The sequence below is a fragment of the Schistocerca nitens genome, chromosome 2 (assembly GCF_023898315.1).
Source record: "Schistocerca nitens isolate TAMUIC-IGC-003100 chromosome 2, iqSchNite1.1, whole genome shotgun sequence".
NCBI classification, from domain to species: Eukaryota; Metazoa; Arthropoda; class Insecta; order Orthoptera; family Acrididae; genus Schistocerca; species Schistocerca nitens.
The window spans coordinates 469,303,477-469,330,768 of NC_064615.1; the positions used below are offsets into that span (position 1 = coordinate 469,303,477).

Here is a 27,292-nt window from a genome sequence, read left to right on the forward strand (position 1 = left end):
CCAACAATGATGTGGACAACATAATATCTATTTATCATTCCATATTATTATATAAAAGTAATACCAAAATAGTTGTGTGCAAGAAAATACTGAATCTTGAACTTGCTGAACAAATGTTCGTTTACAAGCAAGTGAAAATGTCACCAATGTAAATATTTGTTCTAGTGTAAGTTCTTCCTTTTGTTTCTTGTCACTTTTCTTTCATTTCATTCATTCACTCACTCATTCATATTCCATAGAAACCATTGAGAAGGAGAACCTTCATAGATATAAAATGGGCAAGGTATATTCTGACATTAGGAAAACAAGTTTAATCTGAATACTGTATTAACAATAAGCTATCACTATAGTGCTTAACACAACACTTTTATGCCACATAGGTTTAATCAAGTAGGCTTAAACCAGAAGCTCAGGTGATTGTGTGTGATCTTGGATGCAGATTTCTTGACCTCCGCTATCGAGTGTATAATTGTAGGACTCCACTTACTAGGTCAGGTGTTTGCTACATGCAGAAAGCTGATTCTAGTGTAGCAGAGTACGTGTGACTTGCACGTGTGGGTTTTTTAGGATTTCGGATTTTTTTAGGATTTCTGATTTCAACAGGGAAGAATGCTATCCCCCAATAGTTAAAGCACATAGCATTCATCATGGCAATAGTTAACTATAGTAGTGTCTAAGGAAAGGTCTCAGCACTAGTCTTGCCCATAAATAATAGCAATCCCCATATATTATTAGGAACAGAAAGCTGGCTGAAACCAGAAACAGCAATGAAATTCTCAGTTCTAAATGGAGTATATATCTCAAAGATAAGTAGAATTCCAGTGTTGGATATGTGTTTGTAGCCATAAAAATACTGACAGTATCTAGTAAGGAAATAATTTGGGTGAAGGTAAGTATTAAACGTGGATGAAACATGCTCATCAGATGCTTTTACAGACACTCCCCCCTTGCTGCATTATCAGTAATGACGGAACATTTAAGAAGAAACTTGGACAATATTTCATGTAAAATTTGCTGGTCATGTTATAGTATTACGCAGGTTTCAACTTACTGGCTATAGACTGGCAGACACAAGTGATTAAGATAGGTGGTACAGACAGGGATACATGCGAAATTGTTCTAAATGCCTTCAGCAGGTAAACAGAGAACCAGCTGATGAAAAAACATATCAGATCCCCTGGTTGTCAACAGACCTAAACTTTTAGACTCAGTTAGCATAGAAGAGGGGATCGCCAACCTTAATGCCATTACAGCATCATTGAATGTGAGTGTAAATATGAATAGAGAGAAAGGAAAGAAGATATTTCTGCTTAGTAAGAGTAACAAGAAACAGACTTCAGATTGCCTGAGTGGTCAACATGAAAATTTCATCTCCAGCACTGACAACATTGAGCATCAATGGACAAAATTCAAGAGTATTGTCAGTATTCCTTAGAAAGATATGTGCTGAGCAAAGTTGTGAGGGATGAGAAAGACCCACCATCGTTTGACAGCTCCATTACAAAGCTGCAACGGAAGCAAAGAGAGTTTCACTACAAATTTAAACATAGACAAAGCCTCACAGATGAACAAAAACTGAATGAAACCAAAATTACTGTAGAGAGAACACGTGTGAAGTGTTTAATGGATTAGAAAGTAAAATTCTACCCACCAATTTGATAGAAAAATCCTTAAAAGTTTTGGTCTTATGTTAAATCAGTCAAACAGATGAAAGTAATCTGTCCAGGCACACTGTGGCCATAATGGCACTGAAATGGAGGATGACGGGGAGACCTAAATACTAAATGTGCTTTCTAAAAATCAACCCCAGTTGATGCTATGTTCACCGACACCTGTAAGGCATTCGATATACATTCTGATACAAAAACAAAGAGACACCGTGAAGGAATTATCCAAATTGGATGGAAATCAGGACATGTGATGTACATGTATACACAAACAAATGGTTACAGTTTCAGAAAAATTGGACGATTTATTCAAGAGAAAGATCTGAACAAATTGAGCAAGTCAATAACACATTGATCCAGCTCTAGCCCTCATGCATGCAGTTATTTGGCTTGGCATTGATTGACAGACTTGTGGGATGTCATCCTGAGGGATACTGAGCCAATTTATGTCGAATTGGGGTGTTAGATCATCAGAATCCTTATGTAGCTGGAAGTCCCTGCCCACAATGCTCCAAACATTCTCAATTTGGGAGATACACAGTGACATTGCTGGCTGAGGTAGGATTTGGCATGCACAAAGACAACCAGTAGACACTCTCACCATGTGCTGGCTGAAATGTAAGCCCAGGATGGCTTTCAATAAAGGGCAACAAAATGGTGTGTAGAATATCGTTGATGTACTGCTGTGCTGTAAGGGTGCTGCTGATGACTACAAACGGGGTCCTGCCACTAAAAGAAGTGGGTACCCCAGACCATCAGTCCTGGTTTTTGGGCTGTGTGGCATGTAACAGTCAGGTTAGTACCCCACCACCATTCGGAGTGTCTCCAGACATGTCTTCGACCTGGTATCTCACTGAATAGAGTAGAATTGTCTTCAGTGATGAGTCCACTTTAAATTGAGTCCTGATTATCAGCTAACATGTGTCTGGGGATGTCCTAGACAGTGGTAGATTACCACTTTCACCTGCCATACAGCCCAAAAGCCACGAGTCATCATCTGGGTTATCATTACTTTTCGTAGCAGGACCCCTTTGCTTGTCATTCATAGCATGCTTACAGCACAGTGGTACAGCAATGATATTCTTCACCCCATTTTGTTGCCTTCATGGCAAGCAGTAAAGGAAACAAAAGAAAAATTCAGAGTAGGTATTAAAATCCATGGAGAAGAAATAAAAACTTTGAGGTTCGCCGACAACAATGTAATTCTATCGGAGACAGCAAAGGACTTGGAAGAGCAGTTGAATGGAGTGGACAGTGTCTTGAAAGGAGGATATAAGATGAACATCAACAAAAGCAAAACAAGGATAATGGAATGTAGTTGAATTAAGTCGGGTGGTGCTGAGGGAATTAGATTAGGAAATAAGACCCTTAAAGTAGTAAAGGAGTTTTGCTATTTGGGGAGCAAAATAACTGATGATGGTTGAAGTAGAGAAGATATAAAATGTAGACTGGCAATGGCAAGGAAAGCGTTTTTGAAAAAGAGAAATTTGTTAACATTGAGTATAGACTTAAGTGTCAGGAAGTCGTTTCTGAAAGTATTTGTATGGAGTGTAGCCATGTATGGAAGTGAAACATGGACGATAAATAGTTTAGACAAGAAGAGAATAGAAGCTTTTGAAATGTGGTGCTACAGAAGAATGCTGAAGATTAGATGGGTAGATCACATAACTAATGATGAAGTATTGAATGGAATTGGGGAGAAGAGTAGTTTGTGGCGCAACTTTACAAAAAGAAGGGACCGGTTAATAGGACATGTTCTGAGGCATCAAGAGATCACAAATTTAGCATTGGAGGGCAGCGTGGAGGCTAAAAATCGTAGAGGGAGACCAAGAGATGAATACACTAAGCAGATTCAGAAGGATGTAGGTTGCACTAAGTACTGGGAGATGAAGAAGCTTGCACAGGATAGGGTAGCATGGAGAGCTGCATCAAACCAGTCTCAGGATTGTAGACCACAACAACAACAACATGGGAAGCCACCCTTAGATTACAGCTCAGCAAGATAATGCCTGCCAACAGATGGTGAGAGTTTCTACAGCTTGTCTTCATGCTTGCTGAACCCTACTTTGGGCACCAAGCTCACCAGATATCTCACCAATTATGGGCAGGGCCCTCCAGCCTGGTCAGAATTTTGATGATCTAATGTGCCAATTGGACATAAGTTGGCACAATATCCCTCAGCTGACCAGCATACAACTCTATCAATCTATGTCAAGCCAAATAACTGCTTGCATAAGAGCCAGAGGTGGACCAACACATTACTGACTTGCTCCATTTGTGGAGCTCAGTCTCATGAAAAGTTATTAAGTTTTTCTGAAATAATAATCATTTGCCCATCATCTGTCTGGCTGTACACGTAAGTGACATCTACTGATCTCATTCAGATAATTTCTTCATAGTACATCATTTTTTTTGTGTAATTTCTTACTTCTGCCTAATGAACAAAATGAGCATATAGAATGTTAGATCAGCTGTGTCATTTGATTGAAGAGTTTCTAGCAAACAGAACACACCATGTCATTCTCAATGGAGAGAAATCTTTAGAAGTAAAAGTAACTTTGGGTGTATCCCAATGGAAATGGAAATGAGCGTTTGGTGTAATTGGCCGGGAGGCTCCTTAGGGGCAGGTCCGGCCGGCCTTGGTGCACATTTTATTACATTCGATGCCACACTGGGTGACCTGTGAACCGGATGGGGATGATATGATGATGAAGACAACACAACACCCAGTCCCTGAGTGGAGAAAATACCCGACCCAGCCGGGAATCGAACCTGGGTCCGTGAGGATGGCGGTCCATCACGCTGACCATTCAGCTATCAGGGTGGATGGTGTATCCCAATGAACCATTACTATTCACAATAGATAGGGTGAATCGCCTAAAATTTGGATCACACACATTGCAGAAATGGAAACTGCTACTGAAGTGCAATTTTCACAGAATGGATTGACAGTCAGGGGCTCGTATTGTTAGCCAGTCAATATGTTGTTATAATACTTAGAAAGAGTATTTTTTTGTGAACATACACTTTTTAAGTGGAACAATGCCTATTGACATTCATAAACTAAAACTAGGATAAATAAGAATGTCAGTGGCATCTGTTGCACGATTCTACTGCGAGTCGTTTATGAGATATCATATTTTGTAAAGTTCCCACACGAACACTTGTACAATACCTGTTATAGCACACACTAAAGAACTACAAAAATGCATATACTAGCTATGTGGATTCTGACGAGTAATATGACAACTGATCACCACAGATTGTGTTTGAAATGACCACTGACAATGGCAATGTACACTATCAATCTGATATGGAACGATTGCTTCAAACGTGCCAACATTCTAGCAGTGATGTCAAACCAGGCTGCAACGTTACATCATTGTATATCATTGAGTTTAGTTGGTATGTCCTTGTAGACATTGTCTTTCAGCTTTCTCCACAGAAAAAAGTCTACAGGTGTAAAATCCTGGGAATGGGCTGGCCAAGGTATACATCCTCTGCACCCAATCCAACGATTTTTGAAGACATGCTGTAGTACTTCATGCACTATAAGCTGCACAGGAATCATGCTGGTTCCACAGGTTCCTCCTAGTCTGCAGAGTAACATATTCTGACATCCATAGAATATGGTCTGTCAGGGGGCTACAATGCTTAGTGCACGTTCACCGTTCTGTCTATGTAAAATGGGCCTGTCGGGAAATTCTGTTAAGTCTGTACATTGTGCTGCCCTCTGCAGCGGATATATTTCAACTGTAACTGTAAAATGGACGTGTGAGAATAAAGGTGTGTGTAAGCAGAAGTTTTACTGTGTCCTTGATTTCACTAATGTGTAGCAACATTTTGGTGCCGAAACCCTGGAGAACATGAAGAGATAGAGTGCTACTACACATTAAAGAGGACTCGACGCCGGCGGAGAAGGTTTTGAGCGACTTCAATCTCAAAATCCGGTCACGTCACGCCACGTTCAGCTCACACAGATAAGTTGCGGCATTGCTCTGAAACTGTAGCAAAGGACACTGCGGGGCGATTGATTTGTATGTGATGTTACTTGGTGCATGTTTGTTGGTGGCAGAGCAATAGAGGGCAGTTGGCGTATTATTTGCAAAGCACAAAGCGGACTTGCTAAAGTATTGGTAGACTGCAGCGCCATCTGTTAGCAACAGCGACCACTACTAAAGGTCGCGGAAGTTGAAAACTGCACGGTCGCGTCATCTGTTGAGAACTACAAACATCACTAGGGGGGCTGCTAACGGTTCACACTCCAGGACAGCGCCATCCCTTAGTGATAGCATCCTTGAACGCACTCTCGCGACAGAAAGCAAAACCACCAACTCACCATGGCAGAAGCAGTAGCTACGAACTTCGGGAGGCTGCGCCGGAAGCGGACGACCTTGCGATCGATGATTCAAATGGCTCTGAGCACTATGGGACTCAACTGCTGTGGTCATCAGTCCCCTAGAACTTAGAACTACTTAAACCTAACTAACCTAAGGACAACACACACATCCATGCCCGAGGCAGGATTCGAACCTGCGACCGTAGCAGTCGCACGGTTCCGGACTGCGCGCCTAGAACCGCGAGACCACCGCGACCGGCCCTTGCGATCGAATGCGACGCGTTTCGTCAGCCAAATAAACGCCTTCGATGGTTCTACAGCTGCAGAAGAAGTAGAACACTTCCAGGAACGCCTACAGGAAGCATTAGAAGAGTTGACCCGACTCAACTATACAATACAGGACTTGCTGGATGACTCTGAATACGAAGCCGACACGGAAGCTTGTGAGGAATATACTGATAAATGCAAACGCGCCCTCCGAAAGGCGAAAGGCCTTCTAGGAGGAGCGCGCTCAGGAGACAGAAACGCGACGCCAGCGGCTCAACAACACGCCTGTATGGACATAAAATTGCCCACTATCAAACTGCACGCATTCTCGGGGGATATAGAAGCTTGGCCTCGATTTTGGGAGCAATTCACAGCTTCCATAGACGAGAATCCGATGGTGTCAACAATGAACAAGCATGTATTCCTCCGTGGTTACCTTGATGGGGAACCTAAGGACTTGGTCGATGGGATTGCTGTTACAGCTGATACATATGAGCAGACTAAGCAAATTTTGAAATCCAAATATGGAGATAAGAACAGAATTATCCAAAATCACCTGGATTTCTTGGAGAATCTTAACACTTCGACTTCAGGCAGTCGAGAGGCTCTCAATTCCACCTACATTGAGTGCCATAACAGCATTCAAGCACTACGAGCACTAGGAGAAAATGTGGACTCTTATGGGAGAGTGCTTGCACCCAAACTTCTTCGAGCCTTTTCTGAAGAAATTTGCAAAAATTGGCTTGTTCATGCCCTAAGGCAAAAGATTGAAGAAGGGAACCTCACCAACCTTATGGAGTTCTTAAATGAAGAGGTGGAAGGAGCTATCAACACACGCAAAATTCGTGGAGATACTGTTCCACACGAAAATTACGTACCAACAGCATCTGCCTTCCATGTAAAGGTTAAAACGTAGAGGGACAAGAAGAAACAACAGAATTCAGAGCCCTTCTGTGTGTATTGCTGCGAAAGAGGGCACTGGGGCCAAGACTGCCAAAAGATTGCAAGCTTGCAGGCAAGAATCGACGCCCTCAAGACAATGAACCGTTGCTTTCTATTCCTGAGACGTGGCCACAACAGAAATCAGTGTTTCAAATGGGGAAAGGCGTCCTGTGCGAAATGTAAGGGGGAGCATCACATTTCTATCTGTAGTAGCCATACCACACAACAGTAAATAAAATTGAAACTATGACTTCTAACTTCACATACTTGCAGACTGCTCGTGTATCACAGGACCCACTGGTAAGAGCAAACAGACACGTGCCATTCTGGACACAGGGAGTCAATCGAGTTTCATTCACCATTCACTGATCGAATCTCTCCAACTAAGTGTCATTGGAAGCACTACTCTCGAGATAACTACTTTCGAATCCAGTTACAGTTCATCACTCTCAAGGAAGAAGGTGCAGTTTAATATGATGGGGTGCTCCACTAATTCCCACATATCAGTAATTAGCCTTTGAAACCACAAATAATTTTTCACAGCAACCAACAGTGCCACAAGATGTAGGAGATATGGCCTTGAGGGGTGGTACACCACTTGCAGATCCTAAAGGAGACACTGAAGATCTATCTATTGAGATCCTGATTGGAGCTGATTATTACTGGAGAATCGTGACTTTGGAACAACCAATCAAGGTATCACCATCATTAATGGTTCAAATGGCTCTGAGCACTATGGGACTCAACTTCTGAGGTCATAAGTCCCCTAGAACTTAGAACTACTTAAACCTAACTAACCTAAGGACATCACACACATCCATGCCCGAGGCAGGATTCGAACCTGCGACCGTAGCGGTCGCGCGGTTCCAGACTGTAGCACCAGAACCGCTCGGCCACCAGCGGCCGGCTCACCATCATTAGTTCTTCTCCCAACAATCTTTGGATATGTTCTCAGTGGAAACAGATCTAGTACCCCCATCAACAGAGCAACCGTCAACTTTATTCAGGGTAGCTGCAGTGATATATCTGATGAGTCAGTGCGCCGATTTTGGGACCTGGAGACAATCGGGATAACAGGACATCAAGAGCGAGCTTTAAAACCCATGGACCACCCTATTTATCAGGAATTCCGAGAATCATACTGTGTGGAATATGGCCACAGAGTTGTATCTCTGCCTCGAAAGAAGGATATGCCTCTCTCCTGCAACCGCACAACTGCTGAAGCGCGTCTTCGCTCCTTACAAAACAAGCTGCGAGGGAATGAAGAGCTGAAGGTCATTTACCACGAGACCATGTCGAAATATATTGAGAAGAACCAGGTAGAGGTAGCACCTGAGGACTGTACTGCTGGAAACACGTTCTACCTGCCACACCACATTGTGAAGAAATGCATCAGTGGAAGTGTGAAGTACAGAATAGTCTTCGATGCATCCTCACATGAGCCAGAGTCTCTATCGCTGAATGATGCCCTTGAAAAGGGACCAAATTTACTTCCGGATATTCTAGCAATCTTACTACGATTCCGCACACTTCCCGTGGGTTTAGTGTGTGATGTGGACCAAGCTTTCCTGCAGTTAACGTTGAAATAAGAAGACAGAGACCTCACAAGGTTCCTTTGGTATCGTGTTGAGCAAGCTGGAAGTGGTGCCTACATGACCACAAATGACGTGATTAAATATCGCTTCAAACGTTTGCCATTTGGACTTGCATCAAGCCCATTCCTGTTGTCAGCTGCCATAAGGGAGCTAGCAGCACTAAATAGTGAAAAATATCCACAATCTTCAGGACTTGTAAACAAGTCAGTGTTCATGGACGATTTTGTAACGAGTGTTAGAGACAGCGACACCGCTGCAACTGTTTACCATGAACTGACAGAACTTTTCCAGCAGATAAGTCTTCCATTGTCCAAATGGGCGACTAATTCGAATGATCTGAAGGCAATATGGGATGTCAAAGGCCTTGAAACAAAGACCACAACCCAAGTTTTGGGAATTAATTGGAACACAGAAAATGACTCTATCTGCAGTGACTACGAGAAGATAGCTGAAAATCTAATGGACAGACTGGCTACCAAGAGAAATGTTCTTCGAGCAGCTGTTCAGTTTTATGACCCCTTGGGCGTGTTCACTCCTGTTGGGATCGTTTCAAAGATAATTTTCCAAGACACATGGCTGAGGGGTCTTACATGGGAGGAAGTTTTGCCCACAGATCTTGCATGTCGTTGGCACACATGGGTCTCAAAGCTTCATCACTTGTCATCACTACATATTCCTAGATGGATAGGGACACTGGGCACAGGTGGCTCTGCGGAGGTGCATGTATTCTGTGATGCATCTGAAAGAGCCTACGGCACTGTTTTGTATATAAGGACATCTACTGAAACTGGATACACTGTGCACCTTGTCTGTAGCAAGAACAGACTGGCCCCTATCAAGAAGGTAACTCTACCCAGGTTGGAGTTACTTGCTGCACTGGTCGGATCACGACTCCTTCATTACTTTTGTCAGGAAACAGGGTTTGATGCCAACAGAGCTACCTTGTGGAGCAACTCGACAGTCACTTTGGAATGGGTACGGAGTGATCCAAACAAATGGAAAACATTTATCTGTAATCGCGTGACAGAGATATTGACATACACCACACCCAGCCAATGGAGGCATTGTCCGGGAAGCCAAAATCCTGCAGATCATCTCACGCGGGGACTAGAAACAAATCTGCTAGCCACTCTTGATATCTGGTGGGGTGGTCCACCATGGCTTTCAGAAGACAAGCAGTTCTGGCCACTGGAAATCTCATCCCCACCTCCATCAATGCCAGAAGCCAAAACGAGAGCAAATGTCACTCTGATCAGCATCACTGAACCACTACTGGACATTGCAAGGTTTAGTTCATATTGACGAGTACTGCATGTAACTGCCTTTGTATTTCGATTTATCAGCACAACAAGAAACAAAAATAGAATTTCCGGCAGTTTTAGTGCTTTGGAATTACAAAATGCCCGCACCTACTGGATCAGAAGAGTTCAAGAGGAACTATTCACTAGTGAACTGTCTGCATTGCGTAAGGGAGAACAATTGCCCAAGGAATCAAAGATTGCTCGATACAATCCCTTTATATCGGATGGCATCCTTCGTCTTGGTGGTAGGCTGCAATGTGCTGCACTGTCACACTCAGAGAAGCATCCAGTTATATTGGATGGACGTGACCATTTCACTGAGCTTCTCATCAGACACACACAGGTAAGACTGCATCATCTCGGTGTGCAGATTGTGTTAGGGGAACTGCGAGAAGAATTTTGGATTCTGCGAGGGCGACAAGCTGTTCGGAGAGTTCTTCACTCTTGCCTACCATGCAAGATAATACACAGTCGCCGGTATGAAGAGATGGAGGCCCCACTACCACTGGACAGAGTTCAGCCTTCAAGACCATTTGCAGTAACAGGCATCGATTTTGCCGGACCATTATATGTCAAATCTGGACATCAAACAAAAAAGTCCTACATGGTCCTATTCACATGTGCAACAACACGGGCCATTCATATTGAACTTGCAACTGACAGATTTTTGATGGCCGTGCAACGCTTTGCAGGACGTAGGAGCCTACCAGTCACTGTCTACTCAGACAATGCTACAACATTCCATGCAGCCAACTCAGAACTGGCAGAGCTTTTCAAAACTATGTAGCATACTGACGTACAGCTCTACTGTGCCAACCATGGAATCACTTGGAAATTCATACCACCACGTGCAGATTGGTGGGGAGGCTGGTGGGAACACATGATAGGCTCAGTCAAGTGCTGCCTGAGGAAAGTTCTTGGTCGCTCCCAGGTGGATGAAGAGAGCTAAACACCACCTTGATGAGCATAGAAGCCGCAATAAACTCACGACCCATCACTCAAGGAGAGAGCGACACTGCATTGACGCCAGCCCACTTTCTAAATAGTGGGAAATTAGTAACAATTCCATGTGGGCCAGAGCCAGCAACTAGAAAGGACCTTGCCAAGGAGTTCCGACTCAGACAAAAGGTCAATGACGACAACTGGCGCAGGTGGAAGACAGAATACCTCCTGCTGCTAAGACAATATCATGAGATGAAGGGATACCCTTCACAAAGGAAACCGATAATTGGAGAGGTTGTTCTGCTCCAAGAAGACAGCAAACCACGGCACTTGTGGAAGAGAGCTCTGGTAGAAGAAGTGCGGCATGGCAGAGACAGTAAAATACGGTGCATCATCCTCCGCCAGCCAGATGGTATGAAGATCTGTCGACCGGTCCAGCTGGTCATCCCCCTCGAGATGGACCAGGGTGGGGAGGATGTCAGGAAATGAAGACTCCTACGCCATCTGTCGGTGTTCTGTTAAGTCTGTACATTGTGCTGCCCTCTGCAGCGGATATATTTCAACTATAAATGTAAAATGGACATGTGAGAATAAAGGTGTGTGTGAGCAGAATTTTTCTGTGTCCTTGATTTCACTAGTGTGTAGCAACAGGGCCTGTGAGCTGATGATTCACTATCCTGAACCACACATCTACACTGCATGGGTGCTGACATTCCACTTGATACAGCCAGTGGGTATTGTCAACAGACCAACAGTACATGTTTTGGTGGTTTACTTGAAAATGATTGGTAAATGTGGCTTCATTGTTAAACAAGATACATGATGCATCTAAACCAAAGGACCCTGATCAGCTCTCAGAACATATTGAGAGCTCTGCTCTTGCAGATGACTGCATCCTGCATGCTCAATAGCCACAGGCAAGACCGTCTCCACATCTCAGATGAGGCCTCCTTGGCAGACTTACCAAGCGCACATGGCCACCTGCCTAAGGGGCTCCAAACAAGCCTAACACTGGAGTTCCTGATAACTAGTAAACTCCTACCCCCTTGTGCCTGCTCAGACCCTGCTGAAGGAGTGACCACCAGTCCACTTAAAAGTTGAATGGGTGAGGCCAGGTGGCCAGTCTCCACATTGAACGCGATGTGAAAGCGTAACCTCCTGCCAGTCATATGCTGTGAGGGCAGATCCATATGGTCATGTGCAGTAGGAGGTCCCTCGGAAGAAGAGCCTGTGGGCAAACCAAGTGACACCTGAGGTGTCCCATGCTACATGCTAGATTCTCTGGCACTGCTACACCATATGGTAGCAACCTGAAGGTGACTGACCATAGAGCTCTTTCAGATGAAATATTTAATATACATTGATGGATTTTTCCATAACTTCCTGGTAGGACACTTTCATATCTAAGGCTGAAAAACAAATAAACTGCTTTTTTATTCTACTAATTTGTGTTTATTTTGATTAGTAGAATAAAAATGCAGTTTGTTTGTTTTTCAGACTTAAATAATATGTTTGCTGATAAGATCTAGAGGAATTTTGACCATGGCGGACTAAAAAATCATATAGATCTAAATACCACTATATGTAAAGTAATACAGAGCCTCTGAAGGAAAGAAAATAAGACTTCTACACAACTAATCAGTCATTTTCATGTAAGAAAAAAAGACAAAAATGATCATATACAATAAAAATGAGTAATATCAAGACAGATTCCAGGAGGAAGCAAACACAAAATTAGACATATCATTGTGGTGATTTTAAACAGAAGTAGCATAAAGATGGAGAGAAATAGTAACAAATACATAAGTTTTTGAAAGCTCATTTACATACTGTAAGTTACATTCAGTGTTTGCTGAAATTAATAAAAAATGAGCATTCAAAATTTTAGAGGAAGAATGACCTGGATATGGAAGGATTTGGTGGTATGCACAGTAAATGCAATTACATGTAAACCACACAGATCAAAGTATTCTCTCCTGCAAATTTTAAAGATAACTATAGTCTTTTTATTAAGATGACTTAAACAGACAAACTGATAAAAGTTACAAATAAAAAGAATAACTACAAAGTAAAACAAATGAAAGAATAACTAGAAATAATAAATAAAACTGAAGCCATAAGGCCACACTTAGGTCAACTCAATTTCAGCGATATAATTGGTCAACACATTAAATGCATCCTAATTTTACAATCCCTAGTGAGTGTGTCATCTAATGAAAATAGTGATCTGACAAGAGTGGGAAATTATTCTCAGTTAGCTAACAAATTTGACAGAGACTAAGAAAATCATGAACATACATTTGTTAAGCTGATAATACACTACCCGATCAAAAGTACTTGGATACATATCAGCAGACATTAAAATAGGGTATGCCTACCCTTCACTTTCATGATTGCTTGAACCTGGATTTCAGTGAAGTGTCTAAATGTCTGCAAAGGAACTGCCACCTATTCTACCTCAAGAGCCAAACCAGGGATGGTAGTGATATTGGATACTGGTGTCTGGAGTTAAGTCGACATTTAAGTCACCCAGAGGTGTTCCATTGGGTTCAGGTTGGGACTCTGGGCAAGTCAGTTATGGTCCACAAACCATTGCTCACAAATCTTGTTTTGAAGGGTGCATTATCATACTGATACAAACAATTAAAGTCTCGGAGTTGTTCCTCTACTGTACACAGAATTGCCTTCTACATTTAGTGTTTTTGTAAGTGCAATAATGGGACCACACGCTAATTATGAAAAGCATCCCCATGCCACAACACCACCTCCTTTTTACTTCACTGTTGACCCTACACGTGATGGTAGGTAACATTCTCCAGGTATTCATGAAACCCAAGTCCTTCCATTGGACTGCCGCAAGGTATAGCATGATTCATCACTCCAGTATCCACTATCCAGTGGATCTACTCCTTACACCACCTCAAGCGTCGTTTAGCACTGAATATAGATGTGTCAGGACTTATGAGGAATTGCTCAACCATTGTACTCCATTCTTTTTAACTCCTGACACATGCTCATTATGCCAGCTGGACTGCTGGGAGCCCTTTTGAATTCACAAATAATTACTTCTTCTGATTTAATCCAATCATTTACAACCATCCCTGTCTGTCAGTCCATGAGGACAGTCTGGTTTTGTTTCACCTGTGGTTGTTACTCTGCATTTCCACTTCTCTTGGAAAGCTGCATAAAGGTTGAAATGTCCCTTATGGACTAATTACTCAGTTGATGTCCAATGAATACTTCACATTAGAAATCACAGAGTTCTGCTGACTAGCCCATTCTGTTGTTACTGCTTCTCTACTGGCAAAACCTGCTTTTATACTTTGTGAAATCTATTGGTCAGTTCCACATTACATAGGAGAGCCCAGAGCCCAGATGCTTTTGATCAGGTAGTGTAGCCTTCAGCCTTCAGTCGCTGAATTCCTGCTGGAACTATTATTCTGCTTCACTGCATCAGCGAGTACAACTTTTGAGTTAAATCCCAGCTAATCAGTACAGGCATATGTGACCTCAAATAAACAAATAAATAAATGCTGCAGTTTGATAGATAGCATAATAAGGAAGCTCTACATGAATAATAATTGGAGAACATTTTCACTCAAATAATAACATCAAGTATAATTATGAATTGTGTGACAAAAGTAATGGGACTGCCAATACTGTGAGTGATATGGAAATGCTGTGTTGTTATGCCTCTGTAGACCAGTGCTTTTCTTCCTTCCAGACGCTCCGTCAAAGTTTCAGGTCTGTACTGTCATCATGTGATTTTGAGACCGCTATCAGTGAAGTTGTGTTTTTGATGTGTGTTACAAAAATGTAACAGTGGAATTTAGAGGAATGTTATACCATCACGTTTTCTGTTAAACTTGGGTAATCCAAGAGTGTGAACTTTGGAAAGTTGAAGTAGAACTTTGGGGAACATTCCTTATGAAGAGCACAATTTTTTCAATGGCACAAACCATTTTTTGAAGGCCAAGAACTTGTCAAAAATGAAACTCACTAAAGGAGTCTTCTTTTAAAACTGAATCAACTTGATTCAATATTTCAGTGATCTAACTGTTCGTCATCTTCAGGAGAATGCTGCTGCTCCTGCTGCTGAGTCCCACTGAAAACTGATACCAGGCTGCAGATCATCATCCTATATAGGCCTCCCTACCATACACAGCACGCGCACCACTCATCACAGCTGCTGCCCTTCAAGACTGGGCAGGTGGCACTGCCCTTCAAGACTGGGCAGGTGGCACTGCCCTTAGTAGAACACCAGCGGCAATGGTATATTACACTCAAAGACTACTTTCAAACACTGGGTTGGCTGCACCGAAAAACGTTCTGTTTTGGTACAGGCTAGTACAGAGTCCCATGACCTGCTAAGAGGAAAGCCATTGTTTTTATTTATCAAATTGTCTGCCAACCTAATTTCAGTTGCCTCTTTATAAACATTGTCCCAAAAACTGGAAGCATAGGCAACTATCACAGTCTTGTCAAAGTTCATCCCATGTCCCTCATTTAATCAATTTGTGCTACAACTGATTTTTCCAGCTGTTGTAGCCTTGTATGATGGTGATGTTACATTCACCTTTCCGGAACTGTGCAAATGAATGGCTGATGTAAGCCTTCCTACCTTGACACAGAATTTTATGTATGCCATGCTTCCTAGCCCTAAATCATCTTTCACAGAGCCAAGTAGTGTCCTAATCTTGGAAGGTGAATGGAACATAATCTTACTGTTAAAATTCCTTAAAATTTTTCCAATCTTAAACAATATGACCCTAGCATAAGGAATAAAGGTGACAGATCTATGCTCTTCTTCATGCACCTCTGAGGATGGTCCAAACTTTGTAGCCTGACAAATCTGCTTCTCAGAGTATCCATTTTCCTCAAAAACAGCCATCAAATGTGCATGTTCTTGGGTGAAACTGTCTGCATCACAAATGTCATATGCTCTGTGTACCAGGGTCCTAAGGATGTCATTGCATTGGTGTGGTGGATGGCTTGCAGATACCGTTTGATGTGTGTCAGCTTTCAATAAACCCTGTGTCCAAAAGTACCATATTGTTTTTTGTTAGCCATGATGTCCAAAAATGGAATCATTCCATCACTTTCAATCTCCACGATAAAGTTAATGCTGGGATGAAGATAGCTGAAGAAAATATGTTGAGAGCAACATGTCGATGAGGCCAGATGATACCGGCACATACTGTGGAGTTTGGACCATCCCTGGTGGCGCACTAAGAGGACCACAGATCTGTTGCCTTTGTTCTGTATGCTAGGGGACATATTGTTTAAGACTGGAAGAATTTAAGGAGTTTTAACATTAAGAGTGTGTTCCATTCACCTTCCAAGATAGGACACTACTTTGCTGTGTGAAAGATGATTTGGGACTAGGAAGCATGGCATATAGAAAATTTTATGTCAATGTGGGAAAGCTACATCGGCCATTCAATTCACACAGTTCAGGACTGGTGCATGGAACATCATCATTATATGAGGCTGCAACAGCCATAAAAATTGGTTGTAGTAGAACATTGCTTAAACGGGGGACAAGGAATGAAATTTGACAAGACTGTGGTAGTTTCCAACACTTTTGGATTGTTGGACAGTTCCAGTTTTTGGAACAGTGTTTATAAAGAGGCAATTCAAATTAGATTGCCAGACAACTTGAGTAATACAGACAATGGCTTTCTTCTTCACAGGACATGGACTTCTGTACTAGCTCGCATCAAAACAGAATTTTTTGGGTGCAGCCAGCCTGGCTGTTTGAAAACAATCCTTGAGTGTGATATACCATTGCTGCCAGTGTTCTACTAAGTGTGGCGACACCTGCTTAGTCTTGGAGGCCAGCAACTGTGACGAGTGGTGCATGCACTGAGTATGGTATGGAGGATTATATAGGATGACGATCTGCAGCTTTGGTATCTGTTTTCAGCAGGACTCAGCAGCAGCAGCATCTTCCTGAAGATGGTTAACAGTGGGATCATTGAAATTTTAATAAAGTTGATTTTAGGAACTTGCAAAAAACCCAAAGAAACTTTCAAGTGGATGCTGTATCATGACAATGCCCCAATTCAGCTGGCCACCCCCATAACAGTATTTTTGCCCTCAAAAGGCATTCCTGTTATTCCACAGTCCCCCTGTTCACCTAATTGAATCCTTGTGACTATTTTCCTTTCCCAAAATTGAGAAATAGGATAAAAGGACATCATTTTGGGAATCCGAAGAATGTTCAATAGAATGTGATCAACAGGTTAAAGGACCTAACAGCAGAAGCCTTTCAGTGCTGTTACCAACACTGTGAACAATGACTCCATCAGCTTATAGATTCCAAAGGGAACTACTTTGAAGGGACAATATTATTGTTTGAAAAAAGTAAAAAATTTGATACATAAAAAATCAGTCTCTTTACATTTCTCACACACCTTGTAGTAGCAAAAGTCACACACTACTGCTGGAAGCTAACAGCCAGTAAAACCACTGTCCAAAAACAGATCAACTTGTCAAGAGTTACAATTTATATACTCTGCAGCTATTCATTTCAAATAGCTACAGCTGATTAAAGACATAATTAATCAATCTTTGTAGAAAGGAATAGCAAAAATTTCTCATTGTGTGACACACAATCAATGACTACAGCACAGCTGAACACAACAAATTTGATATCAAAATAATTAGTCAGTAATGCTGTTGTTACAAGTGGCACATTATTAACTGAGCACTTGCTTTCTAGTTGATTTGATTTGATTTTATTCGATTTATTTCATGTTCCATAGGTCCAACTGTGTTGGATACACAAGGATGTGGAACGAGTCAGTTTTTTACAAATACAATCTGATAATCTTATAGCATATACAGAAATCTGAGTATATAATTATATAAAAATTTATACAGTAAATTCTTTGAGCAGCAATACAGAAAAAGAAAATACATATTTTCTTAGAATCATTAAAACACTACACAAAACAGATACAGAGCACACACAGATACAGAGCTCAGGTTAAATAACATTCTTAGTGGCATTATGTCAACTTGTATTATATAATATTAAAATATTACAATTTATTTAGTTAAAAATTCATCTAGACTGTAAAAAGCTTTTTCTAGCAGAAATATTTTTAGTGCTTTCTTAAACATACTCTTGTTATGAATCTCTGTCTTTATTTCGGGAGGAAGAGCATTGAAGAGCTTTGCTCTGTGTAGTGGACACCCTTTTATGCCAAGCTCAAATTTCTGAGCTCACTGTGTATGTCATTCTTCCGCCCTGTGTTATGCTCATGATAATTACTGTTTGGTTGAAATATCTCTATATTTTTACAAACAAAACACATGAGAAAAAAAATATATTGGCATGTAGTTGTGTATATTTTACGTTTATGAAAACTATTTCTACACGAGTCTCTTGGGCGCAATCCACTAATAATTCTTAAAGCTCGCTTCTGTGCAATGAACACTTTCCTTGTTAATGGCTGGTTGCCCCAAAAAATAATTCCGTACTCAATGAGAGAATGAAAATAGCCATAGTATGCGACTTTTGCAGTGTTAGGTTCAACACATGTAGTGACAACCCGTAAAGAATAGATAGCAGAGCTAAGCCTCTTACAGAGATCAATAATATGTGAAGACCAGTTCATTTTCTTGTGAATGTGCACTCTAAGAAATTTTGTTGTTTCCATTCTTACTATTGGTTGATTACCACATGTCACACTTATCTCTCTCTCTTTTTCTGTTTTTGTACAGAATTGAATAAAGCTGGTCTTACTGGAATTTAATGAGAGACCATTCACCTTGAACCAATTAACCACATCTGAGAGTATGTGATTAATGAGTTCCTCAAGATTGTTGTCAGTTCTACTGCTCATAAAAATTGTGGTATCATCAGCAAATAATGGAAATTTACACGGCAGGCTTGTACATGATGGTAGATCATTTATAAAAATCAGGAATAATAGTGGCCCAAGAATTGAGCCCTGAGGCACTCTACATGTAATGTGACGTGAAGCAAAACAAATGGTTCAAAAATGCAAATAAATGTAGAGTTGTGGATGCTTTTTGACAGGATATCACATTTACAGTTCACATCCCACCATCACTGCTTCTTTTCGCCCCAACTTTAAAGGTTTTACTAAAAGACAGTGGTAATCATGTTCCATATCACTGCACCTTATGTGGTCTCTTGGAATAAAGCTCATCACACTGCATCATCAAGCAGCAATGCTGACATGTGTACTACGGGATATTTAATGCTGAATAATGATATCATCCCCCCCCCCCCCCATGAACCATGGACCTTGCTGTTGGTGGGGAGGCTTGCGTGCCTCAGCGATACAGATAGCCGTACCATAGGTACAACCACAACGGAGGGGTATCTGTTGAGAGGCCAGACAAACATGTGGTTCCTGAAGAGGGGCAGCAGCCTTTTCAGTAGTTGCAAGGGCAACAGTCTGGATGATTGACTGATCTGGCCTTGTAACAATAACCAAAACGGCCTTGCTGTGCTGGTACTGTGAATGGCTGAAAGCAAGGGGAAACTACGGCCGTAATTTTTCCCGAGGGCATGCAGCTTTACTGTATGCATGGAGAGCTGCATCAAACCAGTCTCAGGACTGAAGACCACAACAACAACAACAACAATGATATCATCAGCCCATCAGAAAAGCCTTCACACAAATAACTTAAGTGATTCATTCTGGGTTTTTTTCTGTAGAGCTAGTAGCATTTGATGTAAATAGAATATGAAATATGAGTGGTGTACTCACATGTCCATCATCAATTTTGTTTGTTGAAGAGTTGCTGCTGTTTGATGCAGATTCTGAACCAGATATGTCATCATGGTTGAAACACTCACTAACAATATTAGTAGCATTACTCAGAGGATTAGATGGCCGCCTGATTACCATGTCTACTATAGCAATGTTGATGTTGGTGCGGATCATGTAATTAACTGCTGTACCAATAAATATTAAATACCAAAGAACTGTCCTGGCATTGATACTGCATCCTGAAAAAATTAATTCAATATCAGCCTGTATTGCATGACATGCCTGTTTATTGAGAATCCACAAACAATGGACAACATTCTTACATTACTAAACAAACAAAACAGACTCTAATCCTGTACATTTTTCACTTTATGTATTATTTTCAATTTCTTTCAGAAGCTACCCTACAACAGCACATTGATGCACTTTTCTGAGAAAATGTTATGCATTCATGCTCTGTCTGTCTTCCCTAAAGAATTATATGTTGCAAAATTAATTATATAATTGTAAACAAATACATGTGACTTACACACACACACACACACACAAATAGTAATACACTCCGTGAACCACCTTATGTCTTTTTCTTTGGACCCAAATTGATGTAAAGAGAAAATGGGAGCACCTGATCACAAAGCTGTTTGAAATGGTTTGCTCTTCAAACTGTGCCTCATTGTACAGACCTTCAGACAATATACTAACTTAATTTGGATATATTCACCATGAAACTCTTTTACTGGATAATGCAGCTTAAGTCTATAAATAATTTACTCTGTGAATGGGAGCTATAGGAAACTGCATGGAGTGGACAGCTGCAAATCTAAGATTCTGGAATTTTTGCACCTGTTTCCTGTATATTTACATCTGAATATTATGTTACTTGTAATACAAACAATGAACTGTATATCTAAAAACAAAGATTATGTAACTTACCAAATGAAAGCGTTGGTATGTTGATAGACACACAAATAAACACAAACACACACACAAAATTCAAGCTTTCGCAACCCACGATTGCTTCATCAGGAAAGAGGGAAGGAGAGGGAAAGACGAAAGGATGTGGGTTTTACAAACAATGAACTGTCATATACACAACCGCTTTCTTGTCTACAGTGCAGAGTAAGGATTGCACTCTGAGGCAAAGATTTTCAAATGAGAATTACTTAAAATAAGGGGCAAGCAATCGCTCACCTATAGCGGATCAATATGTGGGCCACGGTACCACATAACAGGAAACAACATTCACACTACCTTTTGAGTACTACCTCTTTTTCCAGCCACAGTACACATGCCCATACACAACCACAAAGACAATCAACAGGACACACATTGTGTGTTTGGGTGTCTGTGTGGTTGTGGGTGTGAATATGTGCACTATTGCTGAAAAATGAGGCAGTGCTCGAAAGCTAGTGTAAATGCTGTTTTTGGTTACATGTCACTGTGCTCCAAGCATCAATCTGCTATAGGGAAGTAGTTGCCTTTCCCTTATTTTATGTATTGTTCCACCAGGGATCCATTACTGTTATCACATGAAAATTAAAATCAATTCTTATTTATCACTCTTGCTACAAATCATTTTATTATTTAGATTTAAGAATTAAAGTTCTTGTTAGTATCAGAATATGTAAATAGCTTCTGTTTGTACAGCATATAGATGATTGTTTTCTTTTGACAATTATCAATGTAAATATATACCGATATGCAAAACCAGTCTTTCTTCATGGTTCGCTATTGTAAAAAGAATTTCCAGATACTTTATCTGTTCATACTGGTGATAGGAAATGTATTCATGCTATTGAATTTGGAGATACTAGTATTTAGAATTACACTGAAAAGTAGTGCAATGAGAAACACATTAACAAGGTTCAATATGTGCCAGAGGTAGCCTATAACCTGATCCCTTCGGTGCAGCCCTTTATAAAGGTATGAAACATCTGTCTAATAATAAGATATGTACATTTTTAAAGAGTATAAGGAGAGAGAGAGAGAGACATACCAGACTCGAAATTTAATGTTATCTCAAATAATAAGTGCTGCTGCAACACTGATGCTTTTGAATCTTTCCTGTTTACACGTGAAATAAAGGTTCTTTACACCAGAATACCAAAGAAATTAAACTGGTTTCCAAATGCCAAGATGGATTTCAAAGATCAGATCTTTCTGTGTAAAGACTGCATTATTGGTAAAGTGCACATACTACCATTTTCTTCGAGTGCTGAGGGGTCAGTGCGATGGACCGTCATGCCAAGGTTTGATTCCCAGCTCGGTCGGAAATTTTCTCTCCTCAGGAACAGGGTGTTGTGTTGTCATTATCATCACCATCTTATCCCCATCGAAACGCAAGTTGTTGAAGTTGTGTCGACTGAAAAGACTTGCAGTAGGCGAACAGTCTACCCAACGGGAGACCCTAGCCACACGACATTTCCATATATCCAGTGCTACCAAATAATTCCACCCATTCATACAAAATTATAATCAATTGATGTGCTTGTACACACAGATTTATGTAGGAAATGATGTTCCTTTTGATGTTTAAAGACAATACAGTTATGGAGAACAAAGCACTTCATTAAGCACAAATAAAATGCAGCCTAGTGTTTGAGAAATTTTTTTAAAGTGGCTGTGTTACATTCGTGTGGGATATAGATTCAGTGACTGATAAGCAATTAGAGTAGCAATTTTGTTTTTTATGTTGTTCCTTTTGCATTCCATGAATCCACATTACGAGTGTATCACTAAGATGTAGAATGTCTCACAAATCAATCAAGAGGCTGGTAGTTTGAGTTTCCAGTATGGCATCTTGCACCATAAAACTGTTTCATACAGCCCAAAAGAAAATCAGTTTATTGAAATGGGAAACAAGTGTTTTTCATTTGGTCAGTATGCCACTTGAAGTGTGGGGGAAGTAATGAAATATACTGTTTACACTCAATTAAACTGGGACAAGTGGAAAAAAGTAATAACGTATGAACTGTTTCTTGAGAAGAAGCCAAACTTAAAAAGAATGTTTACGTAGTATATGTTGTGTACCAGGCTTCAGGTTACACAGCAGATACCATGACAGGCCACCACACAGCCTCTCAGTACCAAGCAGAGGCCTCCATACTGCATTCACAAATTCTGACCACTTTCTGCTTCCACAATGCGTCCATCTATGCAGTGTACTTGCTCACGATAGTGTTGCCAGCTGCCAATGGGGTTGCTGTCTGCCATACACTACATTGCTTCCACCTTGTACTGACAGAGATGAAAATCCTTCCACTGACAGGCTTAAAACAGGACATGCTGTAGAAATTCACACAGTTTTGATCTAGCAGTCAGACAGTTCAGTTCAGCACATGCAGCCAGCTCTGTACAGTTCTCTGAAGACAACATTCTGACTTGGCAATTACTATTTATGGAGAACTAGTACTATGCAAGAGTGTCCACTACATTACTTTTAGTCACAGAAACAATATCATAGACTGCCAAGAGACAGAAAAGTTATTTAGACTTCATTGCATTAGGTATAGGTCATGGAAGTGCCACACATCAAACCACACCAAATTTAAGTGCGATCTGGTACACTCTGAATGAATGTTGTTGATTATTCCTTATTTTGTTGCCACATATCCACGTATCTGTTATAGTGCTGCCCTGTCAAGTAAGTGTATCAGTTGATAGTTCAAGCATCCAGTGGCCACCCAGTTCATTGAACAATGTCAGTAAACATCTTTTCTGCTGCTGTGGATATTCGGGTTGAATTAATAGTAACACTCAGTTACAATATTCTCAACAATATCTAAGTGTGGTGATCTCGATATTTTCCATCTTTCAACAGAAAAGCGATTCGTATTGTTTAAACCTGATGGAATAACTACATTCAGTGAGCATTTGTTTGCTAAAGTGGTAAAATAATTCTATACACAGTTCCTACTAGAATATGAGGAAAAATCTGTAGCATTTATCATTTTGCATGATGAAACAGTGATGTTTCTGTGCCATCTCAGGCCCTGTTATGTGACTGGACAACAGAAGCAAATTGTTCATGCAGCCACCTTGTTGATCTATGTGTTTATGTAGGTAACATGTTGTATTTTGTGGTTTTTTATAGTTATATTTGTGCCTTACGAAAATATGCAATTTAAAGTTCTTTGGAGAACATGTCATTTTCTGTATGGTTCCTTATGCAAAAGTGTTGGGAAATGTGACATCAGCATCTAAATAGGAAGCAGATTTATCTTGGAGTTAGTTCTTGGTGTTATTTAATAACTGATTATCAAAAGAAAAGGAGATATAATCTGTAAACTTTTTAGAAAGCCCTGGCACTATAGTTGCAATCAGTAAATGTCACATATTTCCTCACTATGGCAACCACAAGCCATCCCTGTTCAAACATAAAGCTATGTTGGAACTTTCGCAAAGTACAGCTAATATAAAGCTAGCCAATAACTTCAATTATATTTTTGTAGTGTGGAACATGCCCTCCATTCAAGAATTAAGTGTTTGGTAGATGATGATCTCCTGTTTAAAAAAACCTTAAGGCAGTTCCTATTGCAAGGATCATTTTATACATTAGAAGAGTTCCTGAACTACAGTGTTTAACATCTCTTGTATTGTAAATTGCAAATTTATGCCCAAATTTGTATTTGTAATACCGAATATTTTTATGATAAACATATATTTTGCAATATTTATTTCTCTATAACACTTATTGTTTTGTAATCTTTATCTCTCTCTAAAATGTATTTTTGTAGTGGGACCTAAGTTACTGTTTACTGTTTTTGTTTTGTTTTATGTATTACCATAAATTCTGGCCAAAAGCTTGTAAAATTGACATGTTCCATATCCTATGATACTGTCACAACATGGATCACCAGAACAAGAGATAAATAAATAAATAAATATCCTCTTCCCTTCTAAAATGGTTCTTGGCTAGGTGAAGCATTAGTGAAAACTTCTAAAAAAACATCAGGTGATGAAAATTGCACCCACCATTCCTTGAACGTTATTTGCAATAACGGAAGTTGCCATTCCCCCCCCCCCCACACACACACACACACACACATTCCCCACATCACAAACAAGACTATCATCAAAATTCAGCATGTTTTACTTGGAACAGTGCAAAATTATATTATATGCATTACACTCACAAATACGTTTGCAAACTGTGAAATAAATACAAATTATTGATTTAGGTGTGGGAATGGCTCTAATTCAGACATTTTTTTGTCTCAAAACTTGCATGTTTAGGAAGAAACAGGTCACAACACCTATGTCAAAAACAGAAAATCTAGCAAATAGGCAGGATACACACTGCTACATACCCAGTGCCCTGATCATTGGACTCTGGCTTATGAGTGTTGTATAGAGTGTTTCATACATGTTGCAAGTGCAGTGTCCAGCAGTTTACTGGGGAGGCAGGCTTTGATCATGATATACACTGCGACTTGATCATCGGACTCTGGCAGATGGTGTATTAGTTTTAGTTCAACTAAGATGAGTTAGGGGCGAGCTTGAGAACTAGTCTGACATCACAGTACCATTTAGCACTCAGAATATGTATTTAATGATGATAAATCATATAATTGGATCCATACTACGTACAGTTTCCCAGTAGGGCTTTCGAAAATACTGTATCCTGTTCTTGCAAATTATGAAATATCTTGAAGTATAGGATCAATTGACAGTGTCAATATTACATATAACCAAGTCATTGGGTATGTAGGTCGGACAACGAGAACAAAAATGGTGGAACAGGAGGTCAGAGAGAGAATTACAGGTACAAAACTGGATGAGCAGGAGGTCTAGAGATCGAACCAGCAGAGCAAGATGGCAGGTTTGTGGTACAGAGATTGAACTGTGAGAACAAGATGGAAGCTCTCGGGTAAAGAGACCAGACTAGTAGAGTTAGTACAGACATTGAACTACAAGAACAAAGATAGTGGCTCAAAATACTGGGTTGTAATTAAGAAAGCAAAACATGCGTGTGTGCGCAGCTCCCATGACTCAAACGGCTGTAGTTGCCGCAATGCATGCATGTCCAAAGGAACATTGTATTTAACTGCCAAAACCGGAAAAGCGACATTCAATTATATATAGTTTCGGTTCTGGTTCGCCACAAATTTTCGTTGTCGTCATTCTGTTATACAACTGATGGCTGTTCATATTCGCAACTGTGCACACATTGTTGTATGTATTTCGTAATGGCTGCAGTCATTGCATCATGTTTCTGAACAATACAGGCCCTACAGTATCGTAGTATGACACATAACCAACACGGATTCAGAAAATGTTTCTTTTGAAATATAACTGGCTTTTTATGCACTAAAAGTAATGTTTGCTATAGAAGGAGGATCTCAAGTTTATTCCATACATCTAGATTTCAGTGGGTTTGGGACACTGTTTCTCATAGGCATCTTATAATCAAACTGCATGTTTCGAGTATCGTGTCAGATGTGTACCTCGATTTGTGACTTATTGTCAGGAAGGTCACAATTTATATTACCTGACGGGAAGCTATCTGCTGAAACAGAGGTGATTCTGGATTTCCCCATGAAGGAGTTAGAGGCCCTCTATTGTTATTAATTTATTTTAAACGATTTCGGAAACAAGTTGAGCGATCCTCTTAGGTTTTCTGCAGATGATGTCGTTTACCATTTAGGAAAGACATCAGAAGATCAGATCAAATTGCAAAATTATGTACACAAGATATCTGCATGGTGCAAAAAATGGCATCCGACTCTATAAACAATAAAACGTACGAGGTCCTTCACATGAGTGCTAAAAAAACATTAAATTCCTCTTACATAATAAATCACAATCATTTAAGAGCTGTCAGTGCAGCTAAGTGCCTAGGGATTACAATTATGAACAACTTAAACTGGAAACAGACAGAAAATCTTGCGGGGAAGGAGAACCAAACACTGCATTTCATTAGCAGATACTTAGAAGATGCAAAACACTAATAAAAAGACTGCCAACACCACGCTTGTCCATCTTCTTCTGGAGTACTGCTGCAGAGTATGGGATCCTTACCAGACAGGACTGATGGAGGACACCGAAAAAGTTAAAAGATGTGCAGTTCTTTTTATATTATAGCGAAATGGGAGGAAAGTGTCATGCATTTGATAGTAAGTGAGTTAAGTGTGGCATTCATCAGCCCCGGATCTGCGATATTTTCGAACTCGGGCATAAACTTTGATAGTGGCGCCCCCCCCCCCCCCTCTCCGCCCACGCCCACCTCTCTCTCGAGCGTTTGAGATAGCACGTGCCACGCCTCTTCACACAGCATTCGTCTATCGCACGTCACTGTATTTCGCTCTGTGGAATTCAAGCGTGTAAATTTTGTGATGAAAGTCATCATACCTACATTCAGGAGAGAGGAAATTAAAATGTCCTGTGGTGCCTCTCCTACGGCCAGTCTGACATCCTACCCCCTCTTAAAAAAAAAACAAAAATTAATAATGGGTGGGATTATTTGCGACCAGGAGAATAACAACTC

The 27,292-nt window shown here is 40.6% G+C and overlaps 1 protein-coding gene across 1 annotated transcript in view; it reads right to left on the reverse strand.

Moving 5' to 3' along the window:
• LOC126234445 (sialin-like) overlaps positions 1-27,292 on the reverse strand; it is a 113,649-nt gene that overhangs the window by 64,881 nt on the left and 21,476 nt on the right. The window contains exon 2 of the mRNA XM_049943139.1: positions 19,804-20,045. Within this exon, the coding sequence (XP_049799096.1) occupies positions 19,804-20,045 (242 nt within the window). The remainder of the gene's footprint in view (positions 1-19,803; positions 20,046-27,292) is intronic.